The sequence below is a fragment of the Danio rerio genome, chromosome 17 (assembly GCF_052040795.2).
Source record: "Danio rerio strain M-AB ecotype USA chromosome 17, GRCz13ab, whole genome shotgun sequence".
In the NCBI taxonomy this organism is placed as follows: Eukaryota; Metazoa; Chordata; class Actinopteri; order Cypriniformes; family Danionidae; genus Danio; species Danio rerio.
The window spans coordinates 35,749,373-35,764,979 of NC_141037.1; the positions used below are offsets into that span (position 1 = coordinate 35,749,373).

Genomic DNA, 15,607 nt, shown 5'->3' on the forward strand with positions numbered 1-15,607 from the left:
GTTCAGGTGTGTTTGATATGAGTTGCAACTGAAATCTGGAGGAAGGTGGCTCTCCAGGAACAGGGTTGGCCATGCCTGTTTTAGTACATTGAATGATCGAAACTAGGAATGCGAATTTCCACAAGTTCATTTGATCGATCGTTGTTTAAATTTACTATCATTAAATCGATTAATAATTAAAGGACAGCTATGATGAAAATCAAATTTTATAAGCTGTTTGGAAAGAACTTTGTGTAGATATAGTTTGTCCACTGTCATATTGGAGTGATATAAACCCAATAAGTCTCTCTTTTTTATTTTTTTATTTTCATGATGTTAAAATAGGATCCAAATCCCAGTGATTTTGAGGCCCACCGCAACGTGATGGATGGCAGTTTTCTTGCCCACCGAATTGATTGACAGGGGCCATTTTTCTATAATAACATGTATACACATGTCCACAGAACATTTTTTGCATATAAACTGGGATTAAAATATTTGTTTCAACTTTATAAGTTTAAAACATTTTTAAAACAGTTGTAATAAAGAGAGTAAAATTGCAATGTAATTCTTAACCTCTATAATCACCACTTATATATATATATATATATATATATATATATATATATATATATATGTGTGTGTGTGTGTGTGTGTGTGTGTGTGGGTATACATTTGAGCATGGGTATGGGTATTTTGAGCTGAAACTTTACACATACATTCTGGAGACACCAAAGGCTTTTTTACATCTTGTAAAAGGGGTTTAACTATAATGATGCAACATGTGTCTGCTTTAATGGCACAATGAAAGCATGCACAAAGGACACTCAAACACAAGATATTCAACCAAAGAGAAAGGGTTTTACTGCACAAATGCTAGCAGATTTGCAAAAGAATCTGTGAATGATCATTTAATAGAACATATGAATGACCAATATACTGTACAGGAGCACACATACGTTTTTTTTTTTTTTGTCTGGTTCTAGAAAGGAAAACCTGGATATGTTGATTTATCCTCCAACATCAGTTAGTGTGTTTACATGAACAACAATAATCTGATTTTAATGCAATTAAGACAATACTCTGATTGAGAGTCTACCATGTAAACAGTGATTTTTGATGATTTCGTAATCCAGTGATTTCGTAATCCGACTGAAGTCATAATTGAACTAAACAGAAATCGAATTAAGACATGGAGTATGCTGATTTTAGTCGCTTAATTGAGGTTGAGTACAGACATGTAAACACTTTAATCAAACTATTATCATCATGTAGGACTTTTCGCCACGTTTTTGTAAAAGGATATTTCATACACACACAGCTTTTTGACACTATTCTCTGCACCTACCATGTCAGTAAAGGACCACATCCATGCACATCGCGAAATATGGAGTTTTTTTTTTTTTTTTCATTCTGCATGCGGTGTCAAAAGTCTATCCTTCATACTCGCATTTAATACCTCAGTTTGTCACAGGGGCATGAATGAAACTTTCCAGTATTAAAGTGAAAGTGCCAAACTGCAGTTGAAGTCAACAAATTGAAATTGAAACATCCGAAATTACATGAAACTCCTGAGGAAAGCTGATTACGCAATGGTGTTAATCGAATTATGTGCTATAACATGTAAAACGGCATCATAAAAGGAACATTCTAAAAGAACTCATGTAAACACCTTAATCATATTATTGCATGGTTTCCGCTACATTCATTCTTCCATGGCGGGGCGCCACGCCAAAATTCATCCCGCCACAGCTACATTACATCTTCTCATTCAAAACATTTTATTTTTTATATAGCGGGTAATAATCACACCAAAACGTATTAAAGGGTAAGTGAATTATAACAGCGCAAACTTTTCTGTAACCGCAGTATTGCTCTGCGTCATTTGTTTAACCCTTAAAGGTTACATGCTGACTGACTGTCTGGCTGACTGACAGGCGCATGATGTGTGAGGCCAGCAAACACGACGTATAGCCGTTTCACTTTACTTCAGGACGCATTAATATCGCTCTGTAGGTTTATTAGGGAGACATTCATAAATATTCCTAGCAAATCTAATAAATGCTGGAGACATACTCGTTACATAAACGCACCAAATCGCACTTCAGCAGCATTTATTTGAGAGCGCACAAGATCTGCGCGCTCTTGAATCGGCTTATATTTGAGGGGGCCTGCAAAATCTCGACTTCTAATACTGTGCTCATGACATTTGTCATTAAAATAACACCACAGGTAGATCTGTGTAAAAAAAAAAAAAAAAAAAAAAAGGCCGGCCGCCACAGCTGGAAAAAAATCCTAGAGGAAACACTGTATTGTCTATTCAGATTAAGGCAAATCATTCGATTACTGATGTCCATGTAAAGGTAGTGACACCCATCCTACATAACTGGCGTATTTATATGTAATGTAAATGGTCATTTTTTAAATTGTATTAAATATAAATACATATATGGACACTTCATGTTTCTGCCAAATTATGAGTGTTCTACATGCAAGTGACTGGACTTTACAAGCTACCTAGTAGAAGCACACTTTTGCTCTTCATATGCTAGAGTCACTTGCTTTTAAACACTCAAAAAGATTAAATAAATAAATAAATAAAGATTAGGGCTGGGAAAGTAAAGAGTTATTATCACATCAATGCAGCAATTATTTTATCTATTTTACTTTATCCATTTGAAGATAATTAACAAACTGATATTGATTTCTAAAGTGGACACTGTATCACAACATGCACTGCAACAACCCTGGACAGTGAACTGGTCTCCCATCCTGTCTCTTTAACCTTCCTTGATATCTGTTGATCAGCTTCTAGAATAGAAAGCTGCAAGCATCTCAAAACTATTCACGTTATTGACATCCTTGCTTAATGGATCATCAATAAGGTGTATTAATTTAAAGGATTATCGAAGATAATCAACTGTTGATGAACCGTTATCATCCATAGTTCTGGCAATTTCAAACCAACATGAGAGTGAATAAATGATGACGGTATTTTCATTTTGAGGGTGAACTGTTGCATTAAAGACATTGTTGGTGCTTTATCAGGAGATAAACTGAATTCCTACAGTATGTGTAACAAAGGATTCACAATTCACAAAGATTCGGCTCCAAAATCATTAGTTCTGGTCAACACCTGGCCTCAACGGTCATCTCTTCTTTCTCTCTCAGGTAATCCAGTGTCAGCTGTTGTAACCTGTAACCTCTTTGTCATCCCTGCATTAAGAAAGATGCAGGGGATCCTGGACCCACGGCCCACCATCATCAAAGCCAGGGTAAGCACATCACTAGAGCTCATGTTTTCACAAGTATTTTACTTAATTACTTCAGCAAATTTTGAAATATCTAAACTAAGCCTGAATATTTTTATTAAGGGGAACCTTTCCAAAGCAGAGTATCATATATTTCACTGCACTACATTTCATAAGAACATATTTACACAGCAATTGTTGTGTAAAAAAATAAACTGTATACAGACATCAATGTTATTAAAAAAGTTCATATTATTTCTGAAAACTGACTGGATTTCTGAACACATTATACATGTACAACAAACACTTTCACAAAATCATGTTTAAAGACAATAACATTATTGTTTTCAAAAGTTTGCATTTTCAAGGTTGTTATGTAAGTTAATCACAAAAAATATTGTTTTATTTTTGAAATTTTGTTTTATTTAAGAATAGTGTCATTTAAAAAAAACTGTCACCAGTTCAGAGATGTGATCACAATTTAACATGATCACATGTTAATGTGAAATGAGTAATGGAAACGACAAATTTCAAATAGAAATTAAATTAATTTGCAAAATGCATACTTGAGGTTGTTTTGGACTTTTTTCCGAAAAAAGGATAATGTGAATAATTGGAGACAAAAACCCACTGATCCGATACACAAAGATGTAGCTAAAGTTACACACATTTAAAAAAAAAAAAAAAAAAAAAAAAAAAAAAATATATATATATATATATATATATATATATATATATATATATATATATATATATATATATATATATATAGTTCAAGTCAGAATTATTAGCCCCCTTGAATTATTAGCCCTTTTGTAATTTTTAACAGAGAGAAGATTGTCAACACATTTCTAAGCATAGTAGTTTTAATAACTCATTTCTAATAACTGATTTATTTTATCTTTGCCAGGATGACAGTAAATAATATTTGACTAAATATTTTTCAGGACACTTCTATACAGCTTAAAGTGACATCTAAAGGCTTAACTAGGTTAATTAAGTTAACCAGGCAGGTTAGGGTAATTAGGCAATTTATTGTATAATGATGGTTTGTTCTCTAGACTATCGAAAAAAATTTCAAGAGGCTAATCATTTTGACCCTAAAATGGGTTTTAAAAAAATTAAAACTCCTTTTATTCTAGCAGAAATAAATAAGACTTTCTCAAGAAGGATAAATTTTTTCAGATATACTGTGAAAAGGTGACATGGTGGGGCAGTAGGTAGTGCTGTTGCCTCACAGCAAGAAGGGGTCACTGGTACGAGCCTCGGCTGGGTCAGTTGGCGTTTCTGTGTGGGTGCTCCGGTTTCCCCCTCAGTCAAGTTAAGTTGGTGGTTCATTCCGCAGTGGCGAACCCAGATTAATAAAGGGACTAAGCCGAAAGGAATGAATGAATACTGTGAAAATGGCCTTGCTCTGTTGAACATCATTTGGCAAATATTTTTTAAAAGGGGGCCAATAATTCTGACTTCAACTGTGTGTGTGTGTGTATATATATATATATATATATATATATATATATATATATATATATATATATATATATATATATATATATATATATATATATATATATACAGTTGAAGTCAGCAGTTTTTAATTTTAAGGTCAAAATGATCAGCCCCTTTAAGCTATATTTTTTCGATAGTCTACAGAACAAACCATAGTTATACTGTACAATAATTTGCCTAATTACCCTAACCTGCCTAGTTCAACTAATTAACCTAGTTAAGCCTTTAAATGTCACTTTAAGCTGGATAGAAGTGTCTTGAAAAATATCTAGTCAAATATTTACTGTCATCATGGCAAAGATTAAATAAATCAGTTATCATAAATGAGTTATTAAAACTATGTTTAGAAATGTGTTGAAAAAGTGTTGAAAAAGAACAGAGTGCTCTCTGTTAAACAGAAATTGGGGAAAAATAAACAGGGGGCTAATAATTCAGATATAATATATATATATATATATATATATATATATATATATATATATATATATATATATATATATATATATATATATATATATATATATATTAGTGCTGTCAATCGATTAAAAAAATTAACTAATTATTCGCATCTTTTTAAATAAATTGATCGCGATTAATCGCGATTAATCGCGATTAATTGCATTTAAAATACTGAAACTTGTAATTTTGCCTATTTAAATGTAAAATTAATGTAAAATGTAAACGCAAGAAAAAATATTTAAATTCAAAATATTATTGTTTAATAGAATTTCTGTTTAACTTGTAACACAGATTTCTTCATGTAAACAACATACCCACAATAAACCATCAAGATCCTGGCTTGACAGCCATATTTATTACAGAAATGAAAACACAGGGATGTTAATGACATTTAAATTTCAAAACAATCAATGCCAATATAGAAAACATTGATTTCCATGTTGGATTCTAAGTGGACTGCAAAAAAATGCCAAAATACAGGAATTGCAGATATGGAAAATGAAAAATTATAGTAAACTATATAATACAAACTGTTGCACTCATTGTAAAGTTTTATTGCTGTGAGTTGAGAATATTAGTTATAGAGTAGAAACAATTTTGCTTAATCCTCCTTTACATTCATCCAGTTGCTAAGACTAGGAGTATCCCGCAAGTGCACAGAGACTCCCAAATGCCCACAAATGAATGATAACTACTTGCAAACAAGTCGTTAAATACATTGCACACCCCTCTCGCCCCTACTCAGATACGTCGCTCACTCCACCCCTGACACCCCTCAACGGGCCTGACACAGACACACACACACAGACAGACACACACAACGCGCTGCAGACGTTTTGGCCTCAACGACCTTCCATACTGGAGCGACTCCCCTCAGATTCAACACGCATGATCGCGTTCATCAAATTTGCTAAGCGTCCTAAACTAAGCGTCCTAAAGTATTACTGTATTTCACAAGGATTCTGACACAACAACGCGAAACATACGCTTTCGTTGCGTTTAATGAGGAAACACGCTAAACTTGGATGGCTCATGCTGAAAGGCAGAGTCTTTGACAGCTCGCGACTTCACCAGACGTTCTGAGTACATTTACATAAGACACCAACACTCCGATTTTATTATGATTAAGATAATACTCTTATTAAAATTCTACCATGTAGCCTTAAAAGGAACCTTACCTTAAAGGAACACCGAGTCACGAAATGCGGAGGGTTTTCTTTCTGTTCGCCATGCGGTATCAACTTACAACAGATGTCGAAAGTTAAAAATGAAACACCCGAAATTGCATGAAACTCTGGATAACCTGTGATGCAACTAATTGTTTTATACTGGAACTTGCCTTCAAAAAGTGCTTCCTTGGTCTTATCCACATTTATTGCATGTTGAACACACGTCCAGCACAACAGGAAGAAAAAAAAACCTGAACTGCGTTAATTGCGTTAATTTTTTTAACGCGTTAATTATTTAAAATTATTCGCATTAATTTTGAGAGCGCTAATATATATGTGTGTGTGTGTGTGTTTACTAGAACAATATTTGGAGTACTTGGTTCACTAACTGGATTGTTATACTTATTTACAATATTTACACGTTATACAATAGTTATACAATATTTGCCTGTTTTTTCCCCTCTGTAGCTCTCCTGTGATGTAAAGTTGGATCCACGTCCAGAGTACCATCGCTGTATACTGACATGGCACCACCAGGAACCACTTCCCTGGGCACAGAGCACAGGTATACCTTATTATTACATTTATGCACACCACCAGCCTGATCTCACGAGAAAACGTAGCTGTTTCACATTTTGTTATTCATATGAATTCAAACGAGTTCAGTCATAGGAAAAGAGATTGTACAAATTAGCGACTAAATCAAAAATGAATTGGCGTGAAATAGCGGCATGCGCATACAACTTATTTATATGCCACATTATAATAGCAAGTGACACCTTCTTCTTTTCTTTTTAATTGTTTTCACAGGAAACCAAATGAGTAGTCGGCTAATGAGCATGCGCAGTGCCAACGGCCTTCTGATGTTGCCTCCCAAAACAGAGCAATACGTGGAGTTGCACAAGGGCGAAGTCGTGGACGTCATGGTCATAGGACGGCTATGATGTCATCTTACGAGGACAGACCAAGTACAGAGCAAGAAAGTGGTGCATGTCCACATATCATTACTATTCTGTAATATGCAACGGCACAGCTAGTTTTTATTGATTTGGGAGAAGTTGATCCAGTATAATCAACGTTTCGAACAAAGACGAATATGTGAAATTTATGAAAATACGACTTCGACGACATAGTATTTCAAAGACAGAAAATATTATACCTTTTAAAGTGAGAATATATATATATATATATATAAAATATAAGAGATTTATTCTGTAATATATTGTTATAATTATGATTAATATAATGATGAATATTATCATATTAAGCAACTCTGTTCTCTTTCATTGCAATTGCTTTGTGTGTTCAATGCTAGAACTTATAGATAGCCGTAGCATTTTAATAGACAGCTGTTGGCGCCTGTCACGTACATCGGAAAGCTTATTTTCTCATCGGTAGAAAATGTGTCATTGAGGAATGAAAAGCTCTTTGAAATGACAACAGGGGATCCCTTCCGATCTCCGACAGGAGCTGGATCTTTTCATCTCTCCTCAAAGTGCACCAAGGTGACCCAGCTATCGTTCCCTTTAGTATTATATGCTCCATAAAGACTTCATTATGCTTCATAAAGGGTTTACAAAACCGCTTTGCTTGTCGTTTATCTTGTGAGTCGTGTTTATGTGCGCAGTGCCAAAAGCCAGGGCTGTGGGGGGAAAGTCATGTGGTCATGATGCCCAAAAGTAGCGCGTGCTATCGGGAAGCACAGACTTTACGCGGATTGTTGTTTTTTTTTGTTTTTGTTTTTGTTTTTTTGGAAATGATGACCGGTGGGGGTCTCTGTGTAAATTCTGTGCTACTTCAGCACACACAAAGGCATGTCCTGTGCTACAGGCTACCCCCTGGAACATACTTCATAATAAACTGGCCCTCATAGCTCTGCCCTTATTACTCTCTATTTTACCCCCTACCCTTACATTTAAACTCGCCCGGCCCAATCCTAGAGGCTGAGCTCCCTGGAAACTTTGGTTTTGTTTCATTTCAAAGATGAAGACACAGCTTATTTAAGTGCTGACAGCCTTTTTAAACGAATTACATAAAATGTACAGTCCAAAAAATGCAAGAGAGATATTGTACAGACAAGTGACCAGCACTCCTGAGAAATATACTATGGTATTCAAAAGATATTGAAAAACTCTGTACTATAATATCATTTTCTGTAATACCGATCTAATGCGAGAATTAAAATTCTTGATCATTATGTAAAGACGTGGTTCAGTTTCTTTTTTTAAATAAACACTGAAAGCTGATTACCTTTGACTTCTCCATATCTGTCTTTTTTCTCGCTTGTGTGAGTAATTTTTATTTAATAATGCGTTATATTTATTAAACCATGTCTCTTATTTGACTTACTTGTTTTTATATATTTATATATGATTTCTTTACTTTTTATTAAAATGTATATTTTAATTTATATTTCCAAAAAAGAAAAATTACTCACCCTCAGGTGGTCTTTCTTTCTTTCTTTCTTTCTTTCTTTCTTTCTTTCTTTCTTTCTTTCTTTCTTTCTTTCTTTCTTTCTTTCTTTCTTTCTTTCTTTCTTTCTTTACTATTGAACACTTAAAGGGGACCTATTATCCCCCTCTTTACATGATATAAAATAAGTTTCTGATGTCCCTAGAGTGTTTGTGAAGTTTCATCTTACAATACTATATATATATAAATTCAAATGAGCTACAAATGCCTATCCGCTTGTTAAGTGTGACGTCACGCGAGGCGGTTTCTGTGTCCAATCGCTCTATTAAACTGTATGAGGAGACTCGTGAAATGGTAATAATAAACGTTTACTAAGCCATGTAATTCTTTCGAAAATCATGATCACAATATATATATATATATATATATATATATATATATATATATATATATATATATATATATATATATATATATATTCATGCCTAATATGCGATGCATGGCCAGAAAGTGATTAATTTTTTTTAGAAATTGTTAAAATGTTGGTATTTGTGATGCAGGACACCCAGAGATTGTTGTGTACACTATGACTTTATATAAAATTCACTTTAAAGTGTGATATGAATAAAAAGTGATAATAAAGGAATATTTTCTCAATTCAAATGAGTGGCGGCTTGGACCTGGAAACAATATTACATATGTCACCAACACAACACCACTTAACAAGCGGATACATCAGCATAGGAGCAGATTCAAAACAGGACTAATGCTATTTCTGTGAAAAACTGAAAATCTCAGAAGAAGTGTCTCAGAAGATAGTAGTCTATTGAAATATCGGTGTTCATCTTAAAACATCAGATTTATAAAGCCTCTTAGGCCCCATTTACACCAATACGTTTTAGTTTTAAAATGCATCAAGTTTTGCTACAGTTACGCCCACGATTCACAATACCCCAGAGTTTTCGAGCCTGGAAAACAGCTTTTTGAAAATGCAGAAAAGGCCGTTTTCATCCTAAAACGTTGCTGCTCCGTATCAGTGTGGATGGGGGAAAACAGAGAAACTGAAAATGGAGGCATGTCTGTTGACATTCGCTACCTGATTGGGGCTTTTCTCAATATTAAGTGCACAAAGTTCATTCTTGCATCCTTTCCTTGTAAATTAAGACTTCGCAAATTTGAAAACAAACTCCTGAGGACTTGTCGGGTAAATCTTCAAAGAGAACAGTGTAGCTCTACTTTTTAACGTCATGCACATCACCCTGGCTATGTTGTTTCAATATCTTAACAATAAAGTGAAAATATGATATAAGGAACTGCCTATTTTTATTATGGTATTAGCTAATTAACAGACACCAAAAATGTTGAGGCATCTTGTAGCTGGATATTTACAGTATATGATAATCGTCTTCACTGTATGCATAATTATAACATAATGAAGCCTATATTACTGCCTCCTTTCATTTTCAGTGAAAAATATGAAACACATCCTGTCTCTTTTGCTGAATATCAGTTTTGATAATCAATAATGGCCCCTATAAAAGTATAATACAATAAGTTTATACATTATAAAAAATAAAGGCAAGCAATCAGTCAAATGTGCAGAATCAGTTAACCTTCTTACATAAATTAATATATTAACTTATCTTTGCGCTCAGCCAAAACAAGTTACTATAGAACAAGAAATAGATTCAAAAGAAAGTCGGGGAATAGACAACAAGATTAATTAAATATCACGTTTAAAAAATATAGTGAAAGGAGTTCCAGCAGAAGATCCTTGATAAACTGTTCGATGTGCGCTGCTCTCACCTTGGGTTTTGTGCTCAAAGCACCCCCTGACTGCCTGGAGCTGGCATGTGCGCATATGCTGCAGCACATGCCAGAGTGTGTGTGTGGTCACGTGATGTGTGTTTTTAGTGGTATAGTGTGGATGGAGATCTGTTCAGAAACGCTAGGTGAAACGCCAGTGTGGACATGGATCGTGTTTATTTTAAAACGCAGTTTTAAAGCTGAAACGTATTAGTGTAAACGGGGTTTTAGTCGCTGACATTATCTTTGGCAGATATGGTGCTAAAACCAGAATGACAGACAGCTGTTTCTTACTTAGAGCTGTCTATGCTAATGAGGGAGAGAACATCTCGTGTGTGTGTGTGTGGTTTTTATGAAATGTGATTATAAAAAAAAAAAAATGTTTATTTTTAACATTAGAGGCTGGCTATATAATTCACACATCGTTGCCATACAACTGTGATTTAACACCTTATAAAATAATTTTTGCACAATAGGTCCACTTAAACATATTTTAAAGATTGTTAAAAACTAAAAGACACTTATACTGGAAGAAAAAACATTGGAAGTCAATGGTACTCGAATTACCAATATTTTTCCAAAAATATTATTCTGTTTTTAAAAGAAGAACGCATATAGGAAAAGTGGAGGGCAGTCAGCCCATACTGTTTATTTAGAGGTAAACTATATTTTTAAATCTCCATATTCGCCGTACATCTTACTAAATATCATGAGAAAATACACTTTGTCCAATTAGTTTGACTGTTATTACAATTGTGTATTTACAATACTTACAAGTACCTAATCAGAACAAGCACCCAAAATTCCAATCCTTTAATTCTGCTCGATCGAAACTGACCGGCTTGTCGTTCAGTCGACACTGTGAAGAAAAAACCCTTCTGATTGGACTACGGAGTTTAAGCGTGGAGGATCTTTCCAATCAGAAGCGTCGTCTCATAGGGTTGCCGGAGGCGCTGTTGAGCCACTCTCCGTCAGTCAGTCAGTCCCGAGCCTGAAACAGTCGAGCCGTAGCGACCCGTCACATAACATGACAACAATATAACGTGCCATTCTGTGAACAAAACCGCCTGTTTGGAAGTATTTATACGCTTAGTGGACATAAAGGACGGCATATGTGACTAAAGAGGTAAGCTAAGCCACTCTTTCAAGTTGTTTTGGCCCTTAAAACGCGGCGTCAGTGTTGTTTGCAACAGGTTGCCTGGGAAAGAAAGCAAGGCTGCACTTCGGGAAGTGGCCAGCTAGCTGTGTTAGCTATGCAAATACTCAGCAAAACATTAAAGCACCCACTCATTTGTCTTAAATGAAGCTCTATAAACATTCAAGGGACTGTTTATAAGATGTATACGTACTGCGTTTCGCTGTTGGTTTAGTTTACTAGGAATATCAAGCTCAAATAGCTCACGTTACAGTCTCAAAGCCTAATGAGTCGCCTACCTAGGGAGCATTTTTAGGCATCATTAGTGCGTCCAGTGTCCGAAAAGTGGCAGCTCACCAGGTCTTGAGACTATAAACCTGTGGTTTTGTATTAAGTAACTGAAAATGAAACAAAGGGTTTGAAATGGCAAAGTTGTGGATTCATTCACCTCCCTATACACAACCTGTTGAAACTGCGTGGAAGTTTCTTTAATCGATAGGTTACACGGACTGCCATGGTTTATCTACCTTCAATACAGCCATTAGGACACAAGTGTCGCATTGTTCCCTTCGCATTGGTTCAGAAATCTGATAGGGCTTCCTTTTTATATTGTCTGTGGAATGATTACTGGAATACTGTGGATCAAACCTGACATGGAAAGGGCGTTATCGTTTTATTTTATGACTGGGAACTGCAGGTGTGTGTGTGTGTGTGTGTGTGTGTGTGTGTGTGTGTGTGTGTGTGTGTGTGTGTGTGTGTGTCAGACACCTTTATGATATAATTCTACAGTTCTGAGTTAATCATTCTGTGTTATTCATTGATTTAAAATGTAGTTATTTATTAAATTGGTCACTCAGACAGATCTGTTTACTAGACACGTTAAAGTGTTTATGTGCTTATAAAACTTGTGTTAAGTGTTCAGGTTTATTTTATCAACCTCTCTTTATACTGAAAGGCGTCTGACAGTTTGATGTGCTAGTAAAACTTGGGAATTTTGGGGAGTTTTTCTGTGTTGTAGAACTTTTCTCGTGTTGTAAATCAACTTACAGATATATTTCTGTAAAATATATACAATTACAGATATATTTCTGTGCATGCAAAACCCATCGAATTATAGTATACTTTTGTGAAGTTTTTGTTATTTGTAGTTATGCACTGGATGCTTGGTTTTTATTTTATTTTTAGTATAAATTGAAATCGCCCCAATGGTGTTTTAAATGACCTGAAAAGTATATGAATGACCAATATTAGTCTGAAAATAGGTCCAGCAGCAGCTACAGAGGAAAATATTTTTTGGGGGGGAAACCTGGAAAAACAAAACTAATAAAATAAAGATTATCATTAAATGAAATGTTAATATTGAATGTTATTATAAAATATAAATTATTCTTAAATGACAAGAATTAAGTATTTTATTAAGATTAGCACAATAATATAAACAAACAGAATTAAAATAATATATATTTTTATAATTCAGTATTTAGGTTAGTACTTAACCTTAAAAAAACACATCTGAGAAAAATGACCCCTAAGTTTGAGTTAAAAAAAATTATTTAAACAAATTTAAGATGATGAATAATCTGTTATTTGTGATTTTAAAATAAGAATAGAATGAATAATAATAACAAATATTAAAATGAAGAGTAAGTTAATAATATAAGGTTGAAGTAAACTCAATAGTAGCTTAATATTTTTTCACATAGAACTTTGATTTGTAATATAGATCATTTCTCTGTATTAGGTCTTTTTTGACTATGAAAAAACTATAATGGCCTATTTTGTTTTTTAGGTTGAGTTTTTCATAACAGGAATATTTTTAAAAACCATATAGCGTTGAAGTCAGAATAGGCCCCTAATTATTAGCCCCCTTTGAATTTTTTCTTTTTTTTCTTTTTAAATATTTCTAGAGCAAGGACATTTTTCAGTATGTCTGTTAATATTTTTTCTTCTCAAGAAAGCCTTAATTGTTTTAATTCGGCTAGAATAAAAGCAGTTTCTTAATTTTTTAAAAACCCTTTTAAGGTCAAATTTATTAGCCCCTTTAAGCTATATATATATATATATATATATATATATATATATATATATATATATATATATATATATATATATATATATATATATATATATATATATATATATATATATATATATTTTTTTTTTTTTTTTTTTTTTTTTGATAGTCTACAGAACAAACCATCATTATACAATAACTTGCCTAATTATCCTATCCTGCCTAGTTACCCAAATTAACCTAGTTAAGCTTTTAAATGTCAAGCTGTATAGAAGTGTCTTGAACAATATCTAGTCAAATATTATTTAGTCATCATGACAAATATAAAATAAATCAGTTATTAGAAATGAGTTATTAAAACTATTGTTAAAAATGTGTTAAAAAATCTCTGTTAACCAGAAATTGGGGGAAAATAATACACAGAGGGTCTAATGGTTCACATTTCAACTTTATATGTTGTTGTTTTCTTATTTATAATAAATGAAATCAATAAAAGAGTTTGTAATGTTAAAGTCTATCAAGGTGTGATACTTGACCCTTAGACTTTATAAGTGAGTTTTTGGTGCTTCTCTGTCAAACAAAATCTTTGTAGATGTTGCTTTTTATATATAACCAAGTCTCAAAAGAACATTCCTACCAAGGCAGCATTGGTTGTGATTCATGTCTTCAATCCATTATTAAGAACACAATTGATAATCTTATCATTTCCTCAGATCACAAGCTGCATGTCAGCTGGCTGCTCTGTGTTTTTTAAAGATAAGTCTTCCCTCTGCACACTGTGATATAAATCAGCTCAGAGCTGGCTGTAAGTAACCTGTATCAGCACCACCACACAGATAACCTTTTCTATACTCTTGATGCATGTACTAAGCCAAACATCTTTTTTTAATAAAATGATTCAGCACTGTTGATGATGATAATAATAGGTTATTTATGTCAGTTTCGTTTGTGTGGCGCAGGTGTGGAGTTACTGCACAAATAAATGATGCTATAACAGATGATAGAGGATTTTGGCTCTGGATCAGATGGGTTTCTTTCAAGGAGACAGTATCTGTTTTCAGAGTAGAGTGAGAGGTGTTAATGCCAGCATACTCTAGAATCATATTACTTCACCGCCACGTTCCTTCGGAGTTTGGCCTGGCAGCCTAATGAAATCCGTTGGCCTGTCTGATGGATATATAGTAGAATAGAGTGTAGTGTAACTCCCACATATTTAAATGATAAAGTAATAATATTAAAATGTGTTATTCATATATTGATCAAATTGATCTTATTTAAATAAATACAATTAATTAATTTTAATATAGTAGTAGTAATAATAATAATAAGCATGTTTTTTTGTAGAATTTAACATTCATTGTATAAAGTTTATTAGAGAATCTACACCCACTTATTTATTTCTATCATTATATATTTAATATATAATTAAAATTTTAAAACTGCATCTGAATACAAAATTGCAATAATCTATTTTTTATGCTGCACTGGCTTGTCAGTAGGATATTATAATTGTCAATATTTTCTCACTAGGATATTACTTTATATATTATACTTTATATATGGAAAGGTTGTTACAAAAGTTCCGGTAAGGTCATTGATTTTAGTCCATCTTTGCTAAGTTAGTATTTTTTTTTAAATGACTGTGTGATATTACAATATACGATATCATGTTTCATATCATTCAGTGTCGAAAATTATTGAATATTTTTAACAGTACAGTTAGAAATATTAGGATTTTTAACCGCTTTATTTTAATTTACCAACATTTCTAAGGCAAATAGTTTTAATAGTCAAAAGCAAAAATATTTAAACAAAATATCTGATCTCTTTATAATAAAATTAACATAAGTGTTAAATGTTAAGTGTGTTAAAT

At 33.3% G+C, this 15,607-nt stretch overlaps 2 protein-coding genes across 31 annotated transcripts in view; both read left to right on the forward strand.

The window, feature by feature from the left end:
* The window catches only part of gphna (gephyrin a), a 170,532-nt gene extending 161,962 nt beyond the window's left edge, over positions 1-8,570 (forward strand). For 26 of the 27 annotated variants that reach the window (XM_087289145.1, XM_087289148.1, XM_087289156.1 and 23 more), the window contains 3 exons: positions 3,151-3,254; positions 6,836-6,932; positions 7,178-8,570. In XM_087289145.1, coding sequence (XP_087145271.1) covers positions 3,151-3,254; positions 6,836-6,932; positions 7,178-7,311 — 335 coding nt within the window. In that variant the 3' untranslated portion in view covers positions 7,312-8,570. 27 annotated transcript variants of the gene reach the window in all.
* Positions 8,571-11,562: 2,992 nt separating this feature from the next.
* Positions 11,563-15,607, forward strand: part of pals1a (protein associated with LIN7 1, MAGUK p55 family member a) — a 54,182-nt gene continuing 50,137 nt past the window's right edge. For 3 of the 4 annotated variants that reach the window (XR_015512424.1, XR_015512423.1, XM_087288511.1), the window contains exon 1: positions 11,563-11,711. The gene's annotated coding sequence lies outside the window, so the exon portion shown is untranslated. 4 annotated transcript variants of the gene reach the window in all.